The 20,259-nt window shown below is 43.4% G+C and overlaps 1 protein-coding gene across 2 annotated transcripts in view; it reads left to right on the forward strand.

Annotated features, from left to right (window-relative positions):
• ADAMTS17 (ADAM metallopeptidase with thrombospondin type 1 motif 17) overlaps window positions 1-20,259 on the forward strand; it is a 156,142-nt gene that overhangs the window by 129,984 nt on the left and 5,899 nt on the right. For both annotated transcript variants that reach the window (XM_085070355.1, XM_085070356.1), the window contains 3 exons: window positions 2,761-2,965; window positions 7,000-7,152; window positions 19,291-19,468. In XM_085070355.1, coding sequence (XP_084926481.1) covers window positions 2,761-2,965; window positions 7,000-7,152; window positions 19,291-19,468 — 536 coding nt within the window. The remainder of the gene's footprint in view (window positions 1-2,760; window positions 2,966-6,999; window positions 7,153-19,290; window positions 19,469-20,259) is intronic.

Below are 20,259 nucleotides of genomic sequence, written 5' to 3' on the forward strand. Positions count from 1 at the left end.
CAGAGCTTAGTGTACAGCACTTAATTGGCTTAGTTAATAACACAGAGCCAGCCTGGGGTTTGGAGTTACAACACTGGAGGTATTTTTTACATTGTCATAAGAAAAATACTCACCCTTTTTTAAAGAAAATCACCCTCTAAGGAGGTCTTGTTGTTAAACACACTCAGGTGTGATCAGAAGGTGTAATGACAGTGTAGAGACCAAAATCTGCCTGTGGTGTAATTTAATAGTAATCATAATGTGATACTATTTGTACATCCCATTTTTCTCCCCTCTGTGTATATTACTTGCAGATAGTAACCCTGCTAATATCTTGCTGCAGATTCCTTCCAAAAATTTGAAACTGGCAGGAATTTTCATCTTTAATCACTTTATCCATAAATCCCTTGTCTTTCCAGGCTGGTTGTGAACGATGTTGTTGAAATATGGTTGCAGTGATTCTGTGTTTTACAGGCACTAAAACAATATTTTCAGCTGCCTGTGAAGGAGATTTTGGGAGAACTGTGGAGAGTCAGGGCACTGCCAGGACTGCATGTAGGACTCACCTTTACTTGCTTGCCAAATCATTTTTACAAGCCATTGAGCCAAGCACAGATTACACTGAGATTGTGGTCAAAGTGATCATCCCCTTGGTGCCTTTGAATATAACCTACTTTACTCATTATTATTCAGACATTTAATGTCACTTGTCTCCTGGATGTGAAAGTAAACCCACCACTTTAAAATAGCTGTTAATCTCTGTGTATTTCAAATGTCACGGGCAGGGCAGAGTGGGCTATGAGGTTTCAGAGATCCCTTTTTCAGCATTGCCCCACCTGATTTGTAACCAGGGGGTTGGGCTCAGGGATGGATGGAGTGGATGGTTGCTGAGGAAAAAGCTGGAGATTGTTTTCACCACAAACACATCTTTGTATTGGTGCCCTTGTTTTCAGCTTGTGTCCTGTGCAATCATTCTTCTCATGATGATGGTAATACTTGTTTTTTTCTGTGCTAATTTTCTAGTTACACTCGGTGATATCTGTGCCAGTATGAACTAGAGACCACCAAACAGGGTAGAAACCAGGTGATTTCTCCCCTCCACAAGAGAAAAAAAAAAAAAAGAAAAAGGAATTTTCCTTCCTGAAAGGAAAGCCATAAACTTGCTTCTTAAGGCATCTTGGGAATAGTTGGCATGTTGTGTAGTGCCCATCCTAAATGCAAGCTCACAGACAGCCTCTGCCAAGAATGTATTTTTATCTTTCTCCTTTGCTTGCAGCCCCTTTCCCTTTTTCTTTTGCCAGCAGCTGTAGATCACAGTGAGAGCACAGTGCTGAAGTGAATATTAGCTGAGTGGAGCCTGGACTGAACCCTTTCCCAGCTCTGTGACTCACATTCAGCTCATAAAGCACAATCATTCTGTCCCCTCCAGGTCTTTGTCAAGAGCTTCCTTCACCCAGATGGAGTTTGCTCCAACAGGGCAGAGCCCAGCTGATACCAAGGAGGCAGGGCTATTCATTTTCATGAACACTGATTTTTGCACTTCAGGGCTATTTTTATCAGCCTTTCAGCCCCAGTATTCAATTTCCCAGCTGACATTTTCCCATTCCATAAGAGAAATACCAAGCCCTGAGCCACAGAGATGCTCCAAAACTGCAGTCTGGGGAAACAGGTTTGGTGTCTTGCCAGCTGTTTTAGCCAACAGAAATTCACAGATGTGTCAGTCAACTGCTTTAATGCACAGAAACATTTGAGCAGGGCCCTCTTCCACAAAAGACAGCTGGCCAGTCTGCCCAGTCCTGCCCAAACCAAATGGCTTCAGCCTTCACTGTCAGCACAGTCATCAGTGCTGTCACACCAGTCATGGCATTTGAAAATCAATTCATGACAATTGCAGCAGGTGAAGATGTCTCTACAAGTGGTGCTGAACTGATTTTCCCCCTTCAGGAATGGGAAGATGGGAAAGAGTTGTTTGATTTGTTTCAGAGAAGTGGTGCAACAGCTTCAAAAGAAATGTGGTTCATAAGTTGCTCTACCTGGACTACAGGAGCCTCCAGCATAATAGACAGCCCAGGATTGGGTGACAAGTAAAAGATTCATGGTATAGGGATACTAATCTGGATGACAGTCCTAAATTACAGGCTAGAAGGTCAATTGCCTGGTGAGAAAGCCATGAGAGCCTTCTGGTGCTCAGTGCCTGCACAGTTATTGCTCCAGTCCCTCACTCCCTCCAGGAATGCCTGTAATTACAGAGAACATGCTCCTCACTGACAGATTGCAGGAAGCTAAAGATCGATGCTGTTTGTCTTTTAGAAAAAAAAAACTCCTTTCCTCCATCCCTCCTCCTTCAGGTCCTTCTTACACACTTTATTCCCTGCCTCATAGCCCTGCTCTGACCATGGTGCTTCCAGCAGTTGCTGGAGTCAGTGGGAGCTGGAAGAGAGGGATGGGAATGCCTCCTCTGTCTTGCGGGGAACAGTCTTGCAGGATGGTCTGCAGACAAGTCTGTCTTTATCTGAGGGAAAAACTGCCCCACTGTAGAGAGTGGGGTTAGAGGGAGTGATGCAGAGTTTGGGTTTCTGTCAGGAGGGAATATTCACTGACACTGTCCTGCTTCACACATTTCAGCTGCCAAAGGGGATCAGTGAGCTCAGGGTGATGACAACACAGCACCATCAAAGCACCCACAAATCCAGGAAGAACTGCCCGTTTCTCACTGGTTTTAAGTGAAGCATGTTTTTATCCCAACAGTTTGCTAACATTTATCCTCTGGCTCCTTCCCAGGTGGGTGACTGGCCACTGGAGTCCCTGCTCTGCCACTTGTGAGAAGGGTGTCCAGCAGCGGGAGGTCACTTGTGTGTATCAGCTGCAGAACGGCACCTACGTCAACACCAGGGATCTCTACTGCCTGGGCAACAAACCAGCCACGGTGCAGAGCTGTGAGGGACGGGACTGCCTGTCCATCTGGGAAGCATCAGAGTGGTCAAAGGTAGGAGCTGCACTCCAGAAAGGAGCCACACTGCTCAGAGCTCTGGATACACTGGCTTTAATCCATGCTTCTCACGGTCAGCATCCTCACAGCACTGCAGCACTGGGCAGGACTCTCGTCTGTTGAGATGAGCAGTGAGGAGCTGAGGTTTGGTTTCCAGACCTGATGAGTTAGTAAGGCAGGGTTTAGATATGCTCTAGTGATTGTGTCTTCCCATCTGAAAACTGACCAGGAAGGAAAAACATTTCACTGACCTGAGGCCAGAAGTGCAGTAACCCAGCATTCTTCTGGCTCCGTTTAAATGTGGCATTTTACCACATACCTGGTACGTGGTAAAATACCATGCTTATCAAGCATCTGCCTGTTGCAGAGAATGTACAGTCTTTGGGCCCTATCCAGCCTTCTTTGGAACATAAAAAAGCTGGTTATGCTTTGTATAAAAGGTGCATCTCTGAGTAGTTGCAGAGTTAAGAAATTTTTCCCAAGTGTTATAGATACATTTCTCATGTAAATAATGTGTTGTCTAGACAGTTACCCTGTGTTTTGTTTAGCAGCAGAGTGATGTGGGAGTGTGCCTGCAGTTCATGACCAGGACTCAGCTAATACAGGGCAGATTTGTCTGTACCCTGTGAGTAACAGTCCTTGCAGGATGCCCATGTTCATTTTGATATTGTATTTGTTGGGCTCACCTGAATGAGGAGATCCTTTCACTCTGGGTGCAGTGCTTGCAGCTCTGCCAGCCTAATTCCAGCTTGGCTGTCCAGCAGCAATCCTTTCTGTGGGGAGGATTTCTCATTATTCACCTCTGTTTGAAACAGGGAGCTCCTGTTTAAAACATTGTCAGTGAGCTTTTGCTAAATATTATTGTTAGAAATGTGCTTAAAATCACAGAAGGTCAGGATAGAAGGGATCCTGAAGAACAGTGTCTCCTCACAGACACAATGGGATTTCATTGTGCACCTCCTGAACAGGAAATCTTAGTTTGGCAAGAGATGATGGTTAAGTGAGGGCAGTGTTCCCTTTCAGTGGGGTGCTGGGTCTGTTCACTGGTGCATGAGATTCGTGTTCTTTCTGAGTTCTTTCCTTTCAAAAGATGGGGAGAAGCACACCAAGGTTTTAATAAGTTGTCTGATAGGTTTTTTGTGTGTTGTAGACATTCCCCTTTCAGATGATGCCCTCTTTATTTCTTATAGCTAAACCAGCCAAACTGTTTATAGCTGAGATTAGGGTGCAATTCCTACCTGGTTTACATGTGGATTTTTCACTTGGGTCTTTTGTTAAGAATCCCAGGTACTTCTCTCTCCCGTTTATGAAATGGAGTAAGTCAAATTACAGATCAGTGGAAATCTTCCCTCTTCGTGATCACGTAACTCCTTTGCAAAATCACAGCATTTTTAGATAATTTTTTCAATAGCTGCTTTAATATTCTTTTGATAAATTTATTTACTTTTGTTGGGTCTGTAATTGTGCAGTTGTGATTTTAAATTTGTTATTCTGGCCCATTTCTGCTGTTATGAAGCACGGTTGACTCCAGGACATGTTTGATGCTCTGCCAGTATGAACCCTTCTCACACCTAGGACTTTCTTCAGTGGTAATCACTTTATTCCTCAGCATTTTAATCTGATGTTGTGGAATAAATATCACTGTAATTATATCATCTTATAAATCAGTTTTCTGATCTATTTTTTTTAACTTCTTGGTTATACAACTCAGTTGACCACACTGATGTCTGGTCCCTGGTCAAAAATGTGTGTTTTCACAGCAAATTCCAATGCAATCTTCATTGTGGAAAAAATTAAGTTCCCCTTGTATTGCCAAACACTTGAGATTGTTTTGGACAAAGTACTGCTCAACCCATTTTTAATGATAAAAATACAGGCTGTCAGGAGAAGGTGAATGTTTCTACTGTTAGGGAACTAGAGTGGAGAAAAATATGGATTTCCTTCAGATAAAGGAGTTGTGTCTTAACTGCAAAGTTGTATTGCTCCTTTGCAAAGCCTTGTGGGCCTTGACAAAGTAATTTGTTAATAAAATAAGACTTCATGATCTCAAGTAGACACACAGAAACTGCATATTAATTTGTGGACTCTCTGTAAAATCTGTATATTAAGAAATTCTTCACGAAAACAGATGACTTGAGGAAAGAAAAAAAACCTCTTAAAGAGGGTGATTTATATGTGACCACCAAAGATCTGTTGGAAACCTTCTTGCTCATGCTGTTTTCTCTAGGAAAGTATATGCAGTATTAATCTGTGAATGACTTAAAAGCTGTGGGAAGAACAAACAGTTGGTGTTTTTCCCAGACTTGCTTGTAAAACCCACCTAGAGATTTCTCCTACTGTGAAAAATACTCCCACTTCAGCTTGATTTACTTCGAGTAAATTGGACCGTTTCAAAGATTTTTATATATACTGGGCTTTGTAGTCTGAGATGAACGAGTGCAACCCTGAGGAGTCCACCCTGGGGCCTGAGGAAAATGATACAGAATTTGGGAAAGTCTGCACAACTTGAGGCAAATTCATGGTTTTAAGGTGCCATTTAGGGAGCTCCAGCCTGAGATCTCTGGCAAGCCTTGTGCTCTGAGCAGTCCAGCAAAGCGTTTTGTGGAATTCTGCAAAGCTGGGAAGAATTCATCCCATGCCTTAGCAGAACCATACACTGTGCTCCTTACAAAGATGTTACATCCGTAAGGGGGTCGTGCCATGAGCAGCACACAGTAAATTAAGTGGAAGGTTTCCCAGATTTTCAAGAAGTCACTTTGTAGTGCTGTGAAGTATTTAAAGGCATGTCTGTTTGCTTGCCAGCTCATAAACGCTTGTCATTCATGTCCTTAACAAGGCCAGCAGGTCAGAACTGCCTGGATTGTGTTTTTAAGATGGTTAGACAGGCATGCTGAGATTTGTCCATTTGATGTAATTTATATCAAGCTGACGCTTGTTTCCAGCATAGACCCCCTGGATGGAGAAGCTTCTTGGAACATGTTCAAAAGACCTCACAGAATATCTCATATCTTCACTATTTATTCAGTGTCAAATCAACTGTCTTTTCCCTGCTGGCCCCCCGAAGGGGAGAACTTGACATGCCAGAGGAGGTTAGTTTTTATCTCAGCTGGTACATAGATCATTTTTCCACCCACCTGTCCCCAGTGGCTCTGCAAGACAATTTCTCACTCTTAACCACTGCAGTGGCATGAGAATGAGGAGCAGGGAGACTGGCTGTGCTCAGGGGAGGTGACAAGGACTCAAGTGGCTGTGACAGCACACCTGGTGCTCTATTACCAAACTGGTTATTGGAGACAGAAACTGGGGTTCAGTTCATGCCACCCACCTCTACAGCCAAGAGAATCAAGAAAAATTCTTCACTAAAAGAGAATTTCCAACCATTGGCAGAGATAATGAGTGACCAGATATCCCTGCTCTTTAGATGCTCATTCCATAAAGCCCAGGCACAAAAACATTGGTGGATAATATGTTCTCACTCAGTGAATGTTTGTTAGAGTTTTTCAGAATTAAGATAGTGATGAGCAGTTGGCAAATCAAAAAGGGAAGGTGATGTGTGTGTTTCACATGAGAACATGTGTGAGAACTGTGATGGTACTACAGAAATGTGTTTATAACAGTGGTCTCGTGCTTCTGTGGTTTAAAATTGCATTTAACAGCACCATTTATCATTTGTCAAGGAATGTGGCAGTTCTGTGTGGTGAATCTCAGTGTGTCCTTCTTCAGTATGAATGAGCAGCTCTTCAACACAACATTTAGTGGCACCAATTCTAGCAAAAACCCAGCTGACATTTTTCAAAGGAGGTTGATTTTCAAAATTGCCATTTTTCATAAGTAAAGTATTTCACAAGCACGAATCATGCTTTTCAAATTACTCATGGGTGAGTGGCTTAGATTATTGTAATAAAATCTTGAGGATTATCATTTTCCTCAGTGTTCATAACCCCAGCTTTTCCTTTGAACTGTATTACCAACATAAAAGCTATCATTTCTAAGCTTCATGTAACCAAACCCAAACCCCTGGTTTTTTGCAGTGCTCAGCAGACTGTGGCAGGGGAATTCAGAAAAGAACAGTGACGTGCACAAACTCCCAAGGCAAATGTGATGCAGCCACCAGGCCAAGAGATGAGGAGGAGTGCGAAGATCACACAGGTTGTTACGAGTGGAAAACAGGAGACTGGTCCAAGGTAACAGCAAACATTTTGTGGTGTTTTCTTTCTGAGGGCAAAGATGTTCAGGGTGCTGAGCTCCCCTGTGCTGTCTGCATTAATTTGCAGTTTAAATATTTAGGAAGCAAAGGTTTAACTGGTTTTCAGGGTAATCTGGGACCTACACACATAGTTTAGTCCTAGACTCATTCCAACCACCTGAAATGAAAGAGAGATTTGAGTTTAAAGGCACAGCCAAAACCATCAGTCCCTTCCTCAGGGCTGGAGCTTACCTTCACTTAGGCCTGTCTGAACTTTGTTTCTCCAGTGACATCAGTGGAATTAATTCCTGAATGCAGTGGATTAAACCAGAGCAGAGTCTGCTCTGTATTTGCATTCTGATCTTAAAGTCATACGAGGTTTTGCTTGGGAAGGAGGCCTGCAGTGTGAGAAACTCAGCCCTTGCCAGTGGTGCTCAGAAAGCATCCTTTACATTACTGACTTTGTGTTTGCATAAAGGACTAAAATTTCCCAGCAATATTATATTCCAATTTGGTTTTATCTTATCTTCCTAACTGTGCTGTTCTTTAAACAGAAAACCTAGTTTGTGTTCTGGAATGTACGGCATGTGCAGAAACCGCTGGGATACAGTAGTTGCACTTTGCTTTCCAAAAACCCAAACTCCAGCAAGCAAAATCCAGTGAAGCAGAGGCCCAGGATGGGCAAATTGGCTTATCTGTGATTGCATTTTTTTTTTAGGAATTACAATTATGTCTACACTCTGTCATAGATACATGAATTTAATGGTGTCAGTGCTGGAGAATGCAGGAAGAACCTGCCACATTCAGAGTGTCTGTATTTATGCTGGGCCAGGAATTTATGTCACAAGATGTTTACAGTATTGAACATTATTTTATTCATAACCTGGCACTCAGAGTCCATGCAAGCTGGCCAAAACAAACAGTCCCCATGTGTTAACAGGTGAAATAACATTATTTATTTAGTTATTTATTTGTGGAATATTAAAACATTTTGGCATGCAAACAGACCCGGATTCTCTTGATAGGGAGGAATATGAAATAACTGTGTATTCACCAATTACATGGCTTGAAAGTTCAGTGTTGTATGAGAAGTTCCAATCTGATAAAGATGTTGGCTCACTGCTGGGAGGGCTGCAATCCTCCATGGGTCACAGTAAATAGTGTTGTTGATGGCTTTAGTGTCTGCATGTGAGCAGGGCAGGATCAGGGCAAAATCACTTGTTATTTGTGCTTCTTAACTCAGGATCAGGATCATCCCTGTGCAGGAGGGCAGAAAAGCTTGTGTGCTGCATATGTGGCCTGCTTCTGTCTGCAGGGAGCTTGTGCCAGTGCTCTGCTTCCCAGGAATTTCACCCTGTGTGAGTCCAGCAGGATGTTCTTGGACTTAGATTTGGTTTGTAATGAGCATTTAAAATTCTAGACATATTGGTTAATTCTGACTGGACACTTAGGTCACACAATTAGATTGTTATTCTCTGAGTAGAGGGGAAGAGATTGCTAGAAAAGGGGTAGGTACAATTCTTAGAAGAAAATGTATTGTTCCAGAAACCCAGATAGCTGAAATGTTTGGTGTGGAATTCAATTCTTCACCAATCCCGAGTGAAGGATTTTCATCATGAGCATCCAGAAGCTTCAATGCAGAGCTTGGACTTAGGAGGGGAGCCTTTACAGCTATCAGCAACTCTGGCTTAAAGCAGTTCCTCCTTTAAGGAGAAACACAAAGTCTGTAGCCATTAGATTATAGTGAACTCTTTAAAATTCATCCTTCCAGGGCAAAATTCCACTGTAAAACGTTTGTTCCCGGCCCTGTAAAAGTCACTGTAAGAGAGCTTTGTGCTGACTAAGATGGAAACTTTTTCTGTTAATACAAATTGATCTCAGAACAAGCAACAACTTTGTGCAATTAATGTGTTGTGCATTTATTACTTATTGTTTAAAACCATCAGGGAAGCACGATTTAACTAAGAGTGGTAATTATCACAGATTAAAATAATGGGCTTTGATGCTTTATGTGCAAACAGCTTGCCTGGTGACTTGGCCTCTGATCCCTGATTTCCCAAACCAAGATCCTCTTTGAAGATGCCGGGAAGTCATGTAAGAGAGAGGGAAAACCTCATTTCAAAGTCAAGTCCAGATACAACTTGTAAATAGAGCAGGCTGTTTGGGTGGTATGACAGAGTGTTATTTTTGTGTTAGTAGTGGCAGTATTTGTAGAATACATGGACTCTGTGCTTGAGGAGATTTGTTCTGTTACTAGACCTCCTTTACCACTGCTACTAAACTTGCAGCTTCTCTGCACTGCTGCCACTTCTCTTTTAAACCCGTTATCTTAAAGGGATATAATTATTATTTTTAACATTTCACTCAGCATTGGGTTACAAGTTTCATAACTAAACTGTTCCTGGCCCCAGAGTCTTCAAACCTAAGAGAAAGGTGAATTGCACAGGGCATGACCCACTGAAGGTGTTAACCTGAAATAATTTTATTTTATTTTTGCCTGGATTCTTCAGAATTGCAATATGTTATATCATCCTTTTTTGCACATGATGCAATACAGAAAAGGGAGTCCAAGCCATCTCCCATTCAATCGTTTCTTCCAAGAGGAAATTCCACATCCACTTTGCATTCAGTTAAAGAAACAAACATCTTATACATTCATTCTACTTTGAAATAGTTCCTCCTTGTTTGAAATCCGAGCTGTTAAATGTTCTAGCGCTGGAAGCATTTTTACATTTTTGTTGTAGTTGTGCTGGTCAGAGGAACAAACACAGGTTGCTCAGTTTCCCAACACTTGCCTCAGACTCCCAGACTGCTGAAAATGTGCCTCTTGATGCTTTAGCAAGACAGTAGTTCATTCTTTCATGATGAATTATATTTTTGCTGACAAACTTTACATCGAGGATTACATTCCTGCGAGGAGCACAGGCAGCCCAAGAACAGAGCTTGTCTTTATGTGTGTGGCTCTCTGGGGAGCTGAGCAGAGCACACAGCCCAGCTCCACACCATACCCTGCTCCAGCCTGTGCTGCAAGGAACAGCTGCAGGACTTGGACTTGGCCTTGGAGTCACTGGAGATGTGTCCCAGATGATGCTGGAGGTGCTGGCAGGTTGTGGTGGTGACACAGATCTTGTGCTTGAAGGTGAGCAGCACCAGGGCTGCTTTTTAGCCACCCAAGGCTCTCCCCCTGTCCTCAGCTCTCCCCCCTTCTGCTTCAGTAGTGATGTGGCAGGAAAAGATGGCCCAGGGGAGCCCTTACTGCTCTCCACAACCACCCCAAAGCAGGTTGTGTGGAGGTGGGGATTGGGCTCTTCTCACAGGCAGCAGGACAGAGGACGTTCAGGTTGAATATTATGAAAATGTTCATCACTGAAAAGGTGGTTAAACATTGGAAAAGGCTTCCCAGGTAAGTGGTGGAGTCACCATCCCTGGAAGTGTTCAGAAAGCAAGCAGATGTGGCACTCAGTGCTGTGGCTTAGTTGGCAAAGGTGATGTTTGCTCAAAGGTTGGACTTGACCTTGGAGGTCTTTTCCAACCTTAGTTATTCTATAATTCTGTACAGGCCAAGGCTGTATTTTTTGAGTTCCTTTCTTCCAGTTGTCCTTTGGACTCTTCTAAGGGATAGCTGAGGAGGCAAGGTTATATAGCAGAAGCAATTCTCCACAAGATCTGTACGGATTTTTCTTTATTTCCAGTTTTACTTAATTGTTTCTCAATTTCACATGCCTCAGCTTCTGTACTGATGGAAGTTCAGTATCTGGAGCCAATAACACAGAATGATTCAGGGCTCCCAGTTTCATTTTTTTGACTATTGTCCATTTAACTGGTGTTACATCAAGGAAGGTGGAATTACAGGCCAGATACACAGTCTCCATCATTAGCAATGCCTCTCACAAGGGGCATTTTCAGCTCTGTGGGTGGAAGTTTAAATATGCAACTTCTGTCCCTCAGGCCACAATTTAGCTCATTACCCTATTATATTACCTAGCCCAATGAAAAGATTTTTAGAAGAAAGACACATAGAGGCCTTGTAGCATGTTGGCTTTGCCCTATTTTTTTCTTTGCAGTTACAGTAGGTGCTCTGTAAATACTAAGGCCTGTATTAATCTCAGATAACCCAACATAAATCCAGGGTAACTGTCTTTCATTCTTCCCTACAACCCACTGGCCACGGGCCAAGGATCTCACTCAGCACAGTGGGTCAGATATCAGTCTCTCTTACATTAGGGTAAACCCAGATTAATTCAGGCACTTGAGTTAATGCAGGTTTATGCCAATGCCATGCAGAGCAGGATCTGACCTGGTGGATTGTGCAGGATCTTTGGGTCTTGGGTAGGAACCATCACAGATTCATGCTCTCAGGAGAAAGCAAATGCATGAAACGTCAAGCTGGGCTTCATCTAGCAGAGAAAGTAGAAAAAAATGTATTTCTACCATTTCACATCTTGTATAACCACCTGGCACAACTTGCACTGGATTCAGAAAGACTGTACACTCCAGGAACTGGAAAGCACTAGCAAGGATCAGCTTGGCAAAGTGTAATGTTAAACAGTATTCTTGCTGCCAGATAGTGTCAATAGTGATAAAGCACATCTGAAAAATCACCTAAAGCCACCTGTCCTCCCTGGGCATCCACGGTTGCCAATTCCTTTACAGCATTTGCTGAATCTGTGAAATGCTGGCGATGGGTTTCCATCCCAGGAGAATATTAACAGTAGGGAGAGAGGGAAAAAAAAAAAATCTAATTTCCTATAAGAAAAATACTGGCTTTTTGCCAGACATTGAGGTGCTTCACACTGAAGATCAGCAGTCATTCATCACAGTGGGTGGTAACAAGGATTTGTAATTGCAAATTAATTGTTTTGGCAGGATTACAGTAGGTTGTACTCTCTGAGAGATAAACCCCCAGCCTTGCCGTACACCAAAAAACATGTTGGTTTTGGGGTTTTTTTTTCCAAAAACACTCTACAATCTCCCAGTGCCAGGAAGGCATATTTTCCAAGCTCCAAGTGATTGGGAACATCGACAAAATCCGCTATGCGCCTCACTTTTAATGATTAATTCATATTACATAATAAGAAAAGTAAATCAATGACAGCTGTGGTTTGAGAGGTGTATTCAAAGCTGTTATAAATATAGAAGCAAAACTGCCCTTTGTTCTAACATTCATTACAAATTCATGGCTTGACCCGACATCTGTTTATGATAAGCTATGGACAACTTGTTAATTCTCCATAAGGGTCAGAACTAAGTTCATCTTCTTCTACCTTGGAGAAAATAACTTTTCTTGTTGGATTGAGAGAAAACTCTGCAGGAGGGATGGTAGCTTAAAACTGCAGAGGCACATAAGAGCTGACAGAGCCTTCCACTGAACAAGTTCATGATTTATGGCTGCTCACATGCCCTCAGCACCACTGGAAGGTGTCCACAAGCCTCACTGATGCACACAGTTGTTCTCAAGAAGGTGATGGAGCTGGATGGGACAGGAGAGGATCCAAGGAGTTTTAGTAGTCAAATTCCCTGCTTCTGTGGTCCTAGACATGGCCAGAAGCCAAAGCATCTGTCCTAAACCTAAGTCCTGCCCCATGGACTGCTCTGCATTGTGGTTCCCTGTGGTTTGTGCTCTGGCACACAATCACTGATGTGCAGACCAGAGCCTTTCTTGCCAGCAGCTGATACAGGAGATGAGAACAAATGGCCCAAATCTGGTTTTACCAGCCAGGGACACTCTGAATTTGAACAAGGCAGTTTCAGTAAGATGAATCCCACCCTTTTGCTCTTTGATTCTCTGGCCCCATGTGTGTGGAATGTCTTTAGCTGTGGGCAGAGGTGTAAATGTTGCATTATGGCACTAAACAAGGTCTGCCTGTAGCTAGGCTTGGGCTAAGAGCAGCCCCAGTGATGCAGCTCTAGCTGGGAGCTGGGCATGGAGAGGGAGCAGATGCCAAGTGCAGTGCTGGCCATGCCACTCCCCTGGGCACTGCAGGCTCCAGGGGCCAAGTCCTGCTCATGCCTTTCAAACTGCTCCGTTTGCACAACAAATTGCACAGCTCATCTCTGCTGGAATTTCTGGAAACATCCACAGTACAAATTATTGTGAAGGTTTTGTAGTAAAGGAGAATGTGCTGCAAAAAGATCAGATTAATCAGTGTTTTGTTTGAAGTGGAGCACACTCTGCCACAGTGTTATTGTCTCATATTCCAATAGAGCCTCCAGTGATCCTGTTAACTGTAAGAGTAACTTTTCTTTTTTGATATTTTCATTTAAAAGCCTGGTCCACTGAGTGCATTTTTTAATGGAGAGTTAAAGCCTTCCACCAAGATCAGTGGATTGGAAATGAAATTGCATTGTGACTATTTTACTATTGTTTTTTTAAAGTGAAGGAGAAGGAGTGAAAGACAAGCCTGCTTAAATACTGGCATTCATTTTCTTTGAGTTACTCTGAGATGTTACAGTGTCCAGGATCATATTTTTGAAAATATGGGGAGTAGTGAGTCACCATTTAAAGTTTGTTGTACCTATCTGAAGAGGATTTCCCCCTTGAATCCTTACAGTACAGAGACTGCTGTGGTTTTGCAGTCTTTCCAATAACCTTTTGAGATTTGTGATGACTACTAAGACATTAAGGTGACAATCTCCCAGAGCACCTTTAAGGAACAATTAATAGCAGTCTGACTGACTGTGCAAAGAGATGATGCAGTGTTTGTCAGAGCTGAGTAGCTCCATGTCTAGAAAATGCTCAGGCAGGACTGAATGAGAGATGAGCAGCCTCTTGCTCAAGCTAAATAATCCCAAAGGAGTCCTAAGTTTAATTACTTCCTTTAATAAATTGCATTGGGGTAACATTGATCATTAACTGATGAATAACTAATAGTAACTAATAATGCATTCAGTGGGGCTTTGATTCCCAAGCTATTCTCTCAGGATGACATCTGGGGCAGGAGTCAGGGTGGGAATAGAGCTCATGTGAGCCCTGAGAGAGTCTGGCTCAGCATCAGCAACACACAGTGCTGTAGGAGCAGAGGGGATTCTCCAGCACCCAGCCTGACCTGAGTTCTGTGATCTCATAGCTTCCCAGTACTACTGAGGTTATTAAAATTACCTTAATTATGCCTTTTACATTAGGTGTTTTTCACCATTAGGTCCTTGCAGTTTTTCTGGAGGAATAAGCTCTGGAGTATTTCCACTTCATGCCACAGATCCAAGCATGGCACAAGTGCAGCAGGGGACATGCTAGAATGTGGTCCTCTGTGGGCAGCACTGAATCACTTCACAGCTCTGCTTGAGGCTGTTCTTGACATCCAGTTTGAGACCTCCTGAGAAGTAAATTCTGCCTGATTGGAATATTGGATTAAATGGCATTTTCTCATCAGCATCCACCTGGGCTCCACTGCACAAATACTTAGGGGCACTGTCACTACCCAGAATATTCATGTGTTCAGCCTTTAATCTCTGAACTCTCTGTACACAATGGAACTTTTCAGAATGGCAAAGCCAAGCTTAATTATGCAGTGAGACATGCTGGATGTGCTGGTCAGGTCTTGTTCCTTGGGGTCATACAGTTTGAAAGTACAGCTGTAGGCAGTTTGCAAAAATTGCTTCTCTTTTCCTGCTAAGATACTGTCACATCAGCCACGAGCATTTGCTGCCATAATTTATTGTTTTTTCCCATACTGAGTCAGAAGGGTATGCATTTTTTCTTCTTGGCTAAATTAAACAAATCAGTCATTTCACAAAAGTTTCCAAATGAAAGATTGTTGTAAGCAAGACCAGATATGTTCTTTTACAGATCTGGGGTTCAAAAAGAAGGGAAAAAAAAAAAAAAAAGAAGAAAGAAAAGAAAAGAACAAGGAAGCTTGAAAAACAGCTTACACTTTGCTTTGGGCTAATTAGATCTTATCAGTGAAAAGACAGATATTTCTTTCTTTAGCATGATGCCATGGTGAAAGTTGACCTGGTGTTTATGAAAGCATATTGCACACTGCTTTTCAGCTAGAACTGTGGGGTTTAAATTAGTGATCCTCATAAAAAGCCTGATGTGAAGGTGTGTGGAGCACTGGCTTTCAAAGCACACATGTGTGTGCTATTAAGGTTCTGGGAAGGGAGCAATTACAGGACCTTTGTCATTCATCTCAGATGCTGTGTTAGAATGTTTTTAATAGGAACTTGTCTTGCTTTCTTTCTGACTTTTGTAGAGGCAAGAAATAAGACCCCCAAGGGGAAAAACACTCTACCCTAACGCCTTGAATACTTGAACTCTGAAGTCAGTAAAGCATGACTCTATCTCTCAATATTGGAGCTTTAGCCATGGTGTTATCCTTGGCTTCAGCAACTTCCAGCAAACTGGGGACAAACCAGTATCTTTAAACATCAGATGACTGCAGACAGATGAATAAAGAAAAAAAAAAAACCATCTTGCCTGCAGCTTAGTTATGACAGTCATGTAGAACTGTATCTCCCTCCAACAGATCAGCCTTCTCCATACAGGATTGGCTGGAGGGATTCTGTGACCTTCTGCTGGAAGAAGTCTTACAAAAAAAAAAGGTTTACATCTATCCCTCAGAGGTTAGAAAAGTGACATTTCTAAAGGTGGCCTGGGGTCTGAAATGTATCCCAGACACCCAGGAGCTCTCAGCAATCATCCATTATCCCATTCAGTGCTGAACCTGTCTCTGTGCTGGTAAATCTGTACCTGCTCTGTCCCCATTAAGCCTCAACACAGGGATTGTTCAGACTCTATTATGTGTTCCTGAGCTGCCCAACAGCAGCCCTGCCCTGGCTTAATTCATTCTCATTCCCTTCTTTCTCTGGCTGTTTTTTGTTAGACCAGGAGTTGATGAAGGCCCTGACAGATCTCAGCACTTACTGTAAATTCATTCTATTTTAGTACCTAATATTCTCCTGAGGCATTTGCTTTCAAAGCAATTAGACATCTGTCAGCACCTTTGCTAGATTTCAAGCTTTCATATCAGTATCCTAAGGTGGAAATAGCATTCCAGTTGAAAAATCATAGCTTGCTCCTAAGGTTAGAGGTTTTCAGTGAGTAAATCTTCTTTAAGCTGATGAATGCAGCTGCTGCCTTGACAATTTGTGAGTTTATTTCCTTCTGGATATCCCCACTGGCTTGCATGTTACTGCCAAAGAATGTGAACGGAGGCAGTTTTGTCCTCCTTTTGCCTTCTCAAGCAGTGTTTGAACTGGGAGTTAAAGGGGCTCTCATTAGATTCACTTTTTGTAGCTGTTCATTAATCCCCTCTGTTTTACAGTGCTGAGCAACCCTTTGATCTTTGCATGGGGGTGGATTTCCAGTTTACAGTGCCTGTATTATCAGTTTAGGGCATTGTGGTTAAACTCTGGGAATTTTGCAAATGCATTTTGGTGATAGTGACACCACTGGCAGAGCCTGGTGGATGGGAAAATCCACTTCTTTGTTTGGCACCAGCATTTCTGCTCAACCCCTTGTCCCAGTCCCAGCTTCCCAGAGGATTGCTGGTGGGTTTTCTCTGGTGAATCCAGCCCTGAAAATTGTTCTGTGGATATGCTTCCTTGCTCTATAAACATCTGGGAGCAGAGAGTCCATAGCAGTGCATTTAGCCGTCCAGAGAAGGAGAGAAAGTATTTATGGGAATTTGCTGTTCAGTTGGAGTTTGATTTTCATGCCTCTTTTAATGATGTCCTCTTTTCATAGTGCAGCATGAGTAACAATTCCCCCTTTGTATGTATTTTGTATCTATTCCTATTTCCTATTGAAATTCCTAGGAAAGAGACTATCCAAGTACTGAGTTGAAAATTTCGTCTTAAAATAAGCCAGATGTCCAACCTTCCTTTAGCTGCCAAGCCCAAAAGAGTTCAAGAAAGATGTTAAAATCTGTCTTCCTGGCTGTGAAAAACTAATTGCATAGCATAGGTGATGATCCCAGTCTCCCAGGAGAAGGAATAAAACTGCTTCGGGCAAAAGCTCTGCTGTTATTTGTCTGAGGATTGGAGTTGGCAGTGTCTGTGGAAAAAAGTTTCATTGCTTGCCCTCCTTGCTGGTTAACAAATGCAGAGACAGGAACACAGACAAAGGTAGGTGAGTGTTTGTATATTGGTATCTGAAAACCTAATTCACCTTATGAGAAAAATGCTGTTTTCTTGGTTTTTTTCCTTCTTTCTCCCCTGTTAGGAGCACAGGGAGTGCTTAAAAGCCAGAGGCAGATGTTTCAGACTCACTATGTTACAATCATGTGCAGGAATCCCTTGGCCTGAGGTATTTAATGCCTGTGTGATAACAGCTATTCTGTTTGTAAAATGGATGTACAATTCCCTCCTCATGTAAAGAGTTTGGGGAGGATTAAGATTAGTAAAGCACTGTGAAGACTAAAAGTGCCACTGAAATCCTGAGGATTAAGGGTTGCATTTGACTGGTGAAGTGGAAGAACCCAGTAGTTGCATTTATCAGGATAAAAATTGTTCATTTTAAATCCAGTGGCCATGCCTGACTGTCTTCCAGGCTGATGGAAGCAATTGAGGGCACTTAGTGCTGGGAAAGAGCTGAGGGACACACAAAACTAATGAAATGCCCAGATCTCACTGCATAAATTCAAATTGTGAAGGGGATTTAAACCAGGGACTTTAATTCCTGATATTTGGAATAACTCACTGTAGGGCAAGAGAAGGGTTCATTCAGCATAATCCTACATACCATAACCATTGCTGAGGTATTATTTGACAGTGATCAAATTTTTATGTAAATTCAACATCTGAAAAACCTAACTGCAAGAATATCTGTCATAAACTGGTGTGTTGAACCTAAACTGAAATAAGAAGATTTTAAAGGGAAAAAAACCCAAAAGGCAGGGGTTTCTTGTGATACTTCCAGACCAAAATGAGCATGGCTTTGCTGTACTCACCCCATGGATGTAGAGGTGGAGCTCTGTGTGCATCCACATGTTCTGCTCTCAGATCCAGGTCTCACAAGCATCCACACAGGATTTATACTTGGATTTCAGTCCAACTTCAGTGGTGCCCATCATCTGAGCCTCTCCAATGTTTGGCATCTCTCTTTTGAGTATTACCTCTCTGAGGTGATGGTGTTTTCCAGGGAGAAAGGTCTGATGCCCTGACTTTGCTCAGAAGCAGCAGAGGATAGAAAACATGACCTTTTTTTACATCATTCTGTTGATATCTCTTGGGTTTTCCTTCACCTCCTCCTCTCCCCCATCATTTGCTTGTGTGTGGCTTCAGCAGAAACAGGAATCTTACCCAAGTCTTGCAACCCTTTGTTTCTTTATGTTAAATATAAGGTTCTTTTATTGACTCCAGCTGCTTCACCTCCCTGTGCTCACTGTGTTTGCTTTATTAAAATTGAACAGCGTGCAAGTAGGACATTGTAAATCACAAGTGACTGGGCCAGAGGAAGAGGGAGGGAGAGGGAGGGACTGTGATTGTATGACAACAAAGAGAGCATATGAGCAGGCTGGGCCTCCTGGCTAATAGCAGCCAAAACTCATGAGTACAATTTGCAATTTCTCCCAGGAGGACAGGCAAGTGCCAGACAGTTAGCAGGGATAGACTGCGGGGGGAATAACCTAATGTGCTCTCTCCTCTCTGGAGCAGAGCTTCTCAGAGGTCTGGGCATGCAGGAGCTGCCAGCCTCTGCTCTGATCCTGAGATTTGTCTTTCATCAGTGCCTAGCTGTGGTCTTCCTGTCTGTGGATGTTAGACCATCCAAGTCTTGGAGAGGGCTTTTAAACCAAGTGCCACCAGGTCCCTCACAGAGGGGGAGGTGGAAGCTGCTGTCCATAATTAAGCAGTACACATTTTTCAGCTTTGCCTCTTCATGGCTGGTGGGGGGAATTGTGTTTTTGTCTGCATGAACCCCATGGGCATCCACAGGGGACAGTCAGAGTAGATGAACTCAGGGCAGAAAGGCAACAGCTCCCTTCCCTGTGCCAGGAGAGTTCCTCTGCTCACAGCACTTCCGAAGGTGCAAAACCATCCTGGACAAATGCCACAGCCACATGGAGGGTCCCTGGCTGCCACCACAACCCTGCTGTTGAGTCCTCAGCACCACAGTGGCTGCACACTGTGCTCTGGCAGTGGATTTGTCATTCCTGTGACCTGCAAAACTGTGTGCTCAGGGTGTTGTCTCCCGCAGTGCTCCTCGACGTGCGGCAAGGGGCTGCAGTCCCGCGTGGTGCAGTGCATGCACAAGGTCACCGGGCGGCACGGCAGCGAGTGCCCAGCCCTGGCCAAGCCAGCAGCATACAGGCAGTGCCACCAGGAGGTCTGCAACGACAAGATCAACGTCAACACCATCACCTCGCCCAGGCTCGGTGAGTCAGGGGACTGGGGGGAAGGTGCCACCTGCCCAGGGTGCCCTGGGGCGGTGACAGTGGGGCTGCAGTGACCCTGTGGGGCAGAAATGAGGAGAGGCTCAGCCTGAAGAGGCTCAGACTCCAGACTGAAGGTCTGCTGTGGGTAGGTCCTGTCTGAGCCCTGCCTCAGGCTGTGCCCAAAGGGAGTGCTGGGCAGAGCTTGGAGCTGAGAGAACAACAGGAGCACACAAATAGTAGGTGATCGATTGGATTGATTGATTGATTGATCACAGAGGTGAGGAAGCTGGTGCTTCCTTCTCCATCACCACACCCTGCCTGTGCTGCAGTGAGTGTAAAGTAGGATCATTTATTCATCGTGCCCCAAGAAAAGTACGTGATCCTGACAGGTGGTGTGATGGATTGATTTGCCCAGGGGGCAGGAGAGCATCCAGCCTCTTCCTGTAAAACCTGTGATTTTCTGTCACTTCCTCCTCCTCACCCTCCCTGCATCCCCTGTGTCCCTGGCTGAGATGGGAATATGGTGATAACCATCTGTTCCCTGAAACACCTTAACACTGTACTTAAGACATATCACTAGTTAAGAATGCCTCTGTTAATACAAATATGTGAGATTCCCATGATTTTCCACATCATATTTCCTCAGTTTATAAGGGGGTAAAAATATAAATATACCAAAAATATATTTTTCCAAACTTCAGCCCTGTGTGTTCAGCCACAGCTCCAAGAAGCAAGTTGGTTTCTTTACATTTCACACATCACCACCAGTAAGATGAAACTAAATTAAGGCA

This window comes from Lichenostomus cassidix, chromosome 10, assembly GCF_008360975.1.
Source record: "Lichenostomus cassidix isolate B80296 chromosome 10, HeHo_3.0, whole genome shotgun sequence".
NCBI classification, from domain to species: Eukaryota; Metazoa; Chordata; class Aves; order Passeriformes; family Meliphagidae; genus Lichenostomus; species Lichenostomus cassidix.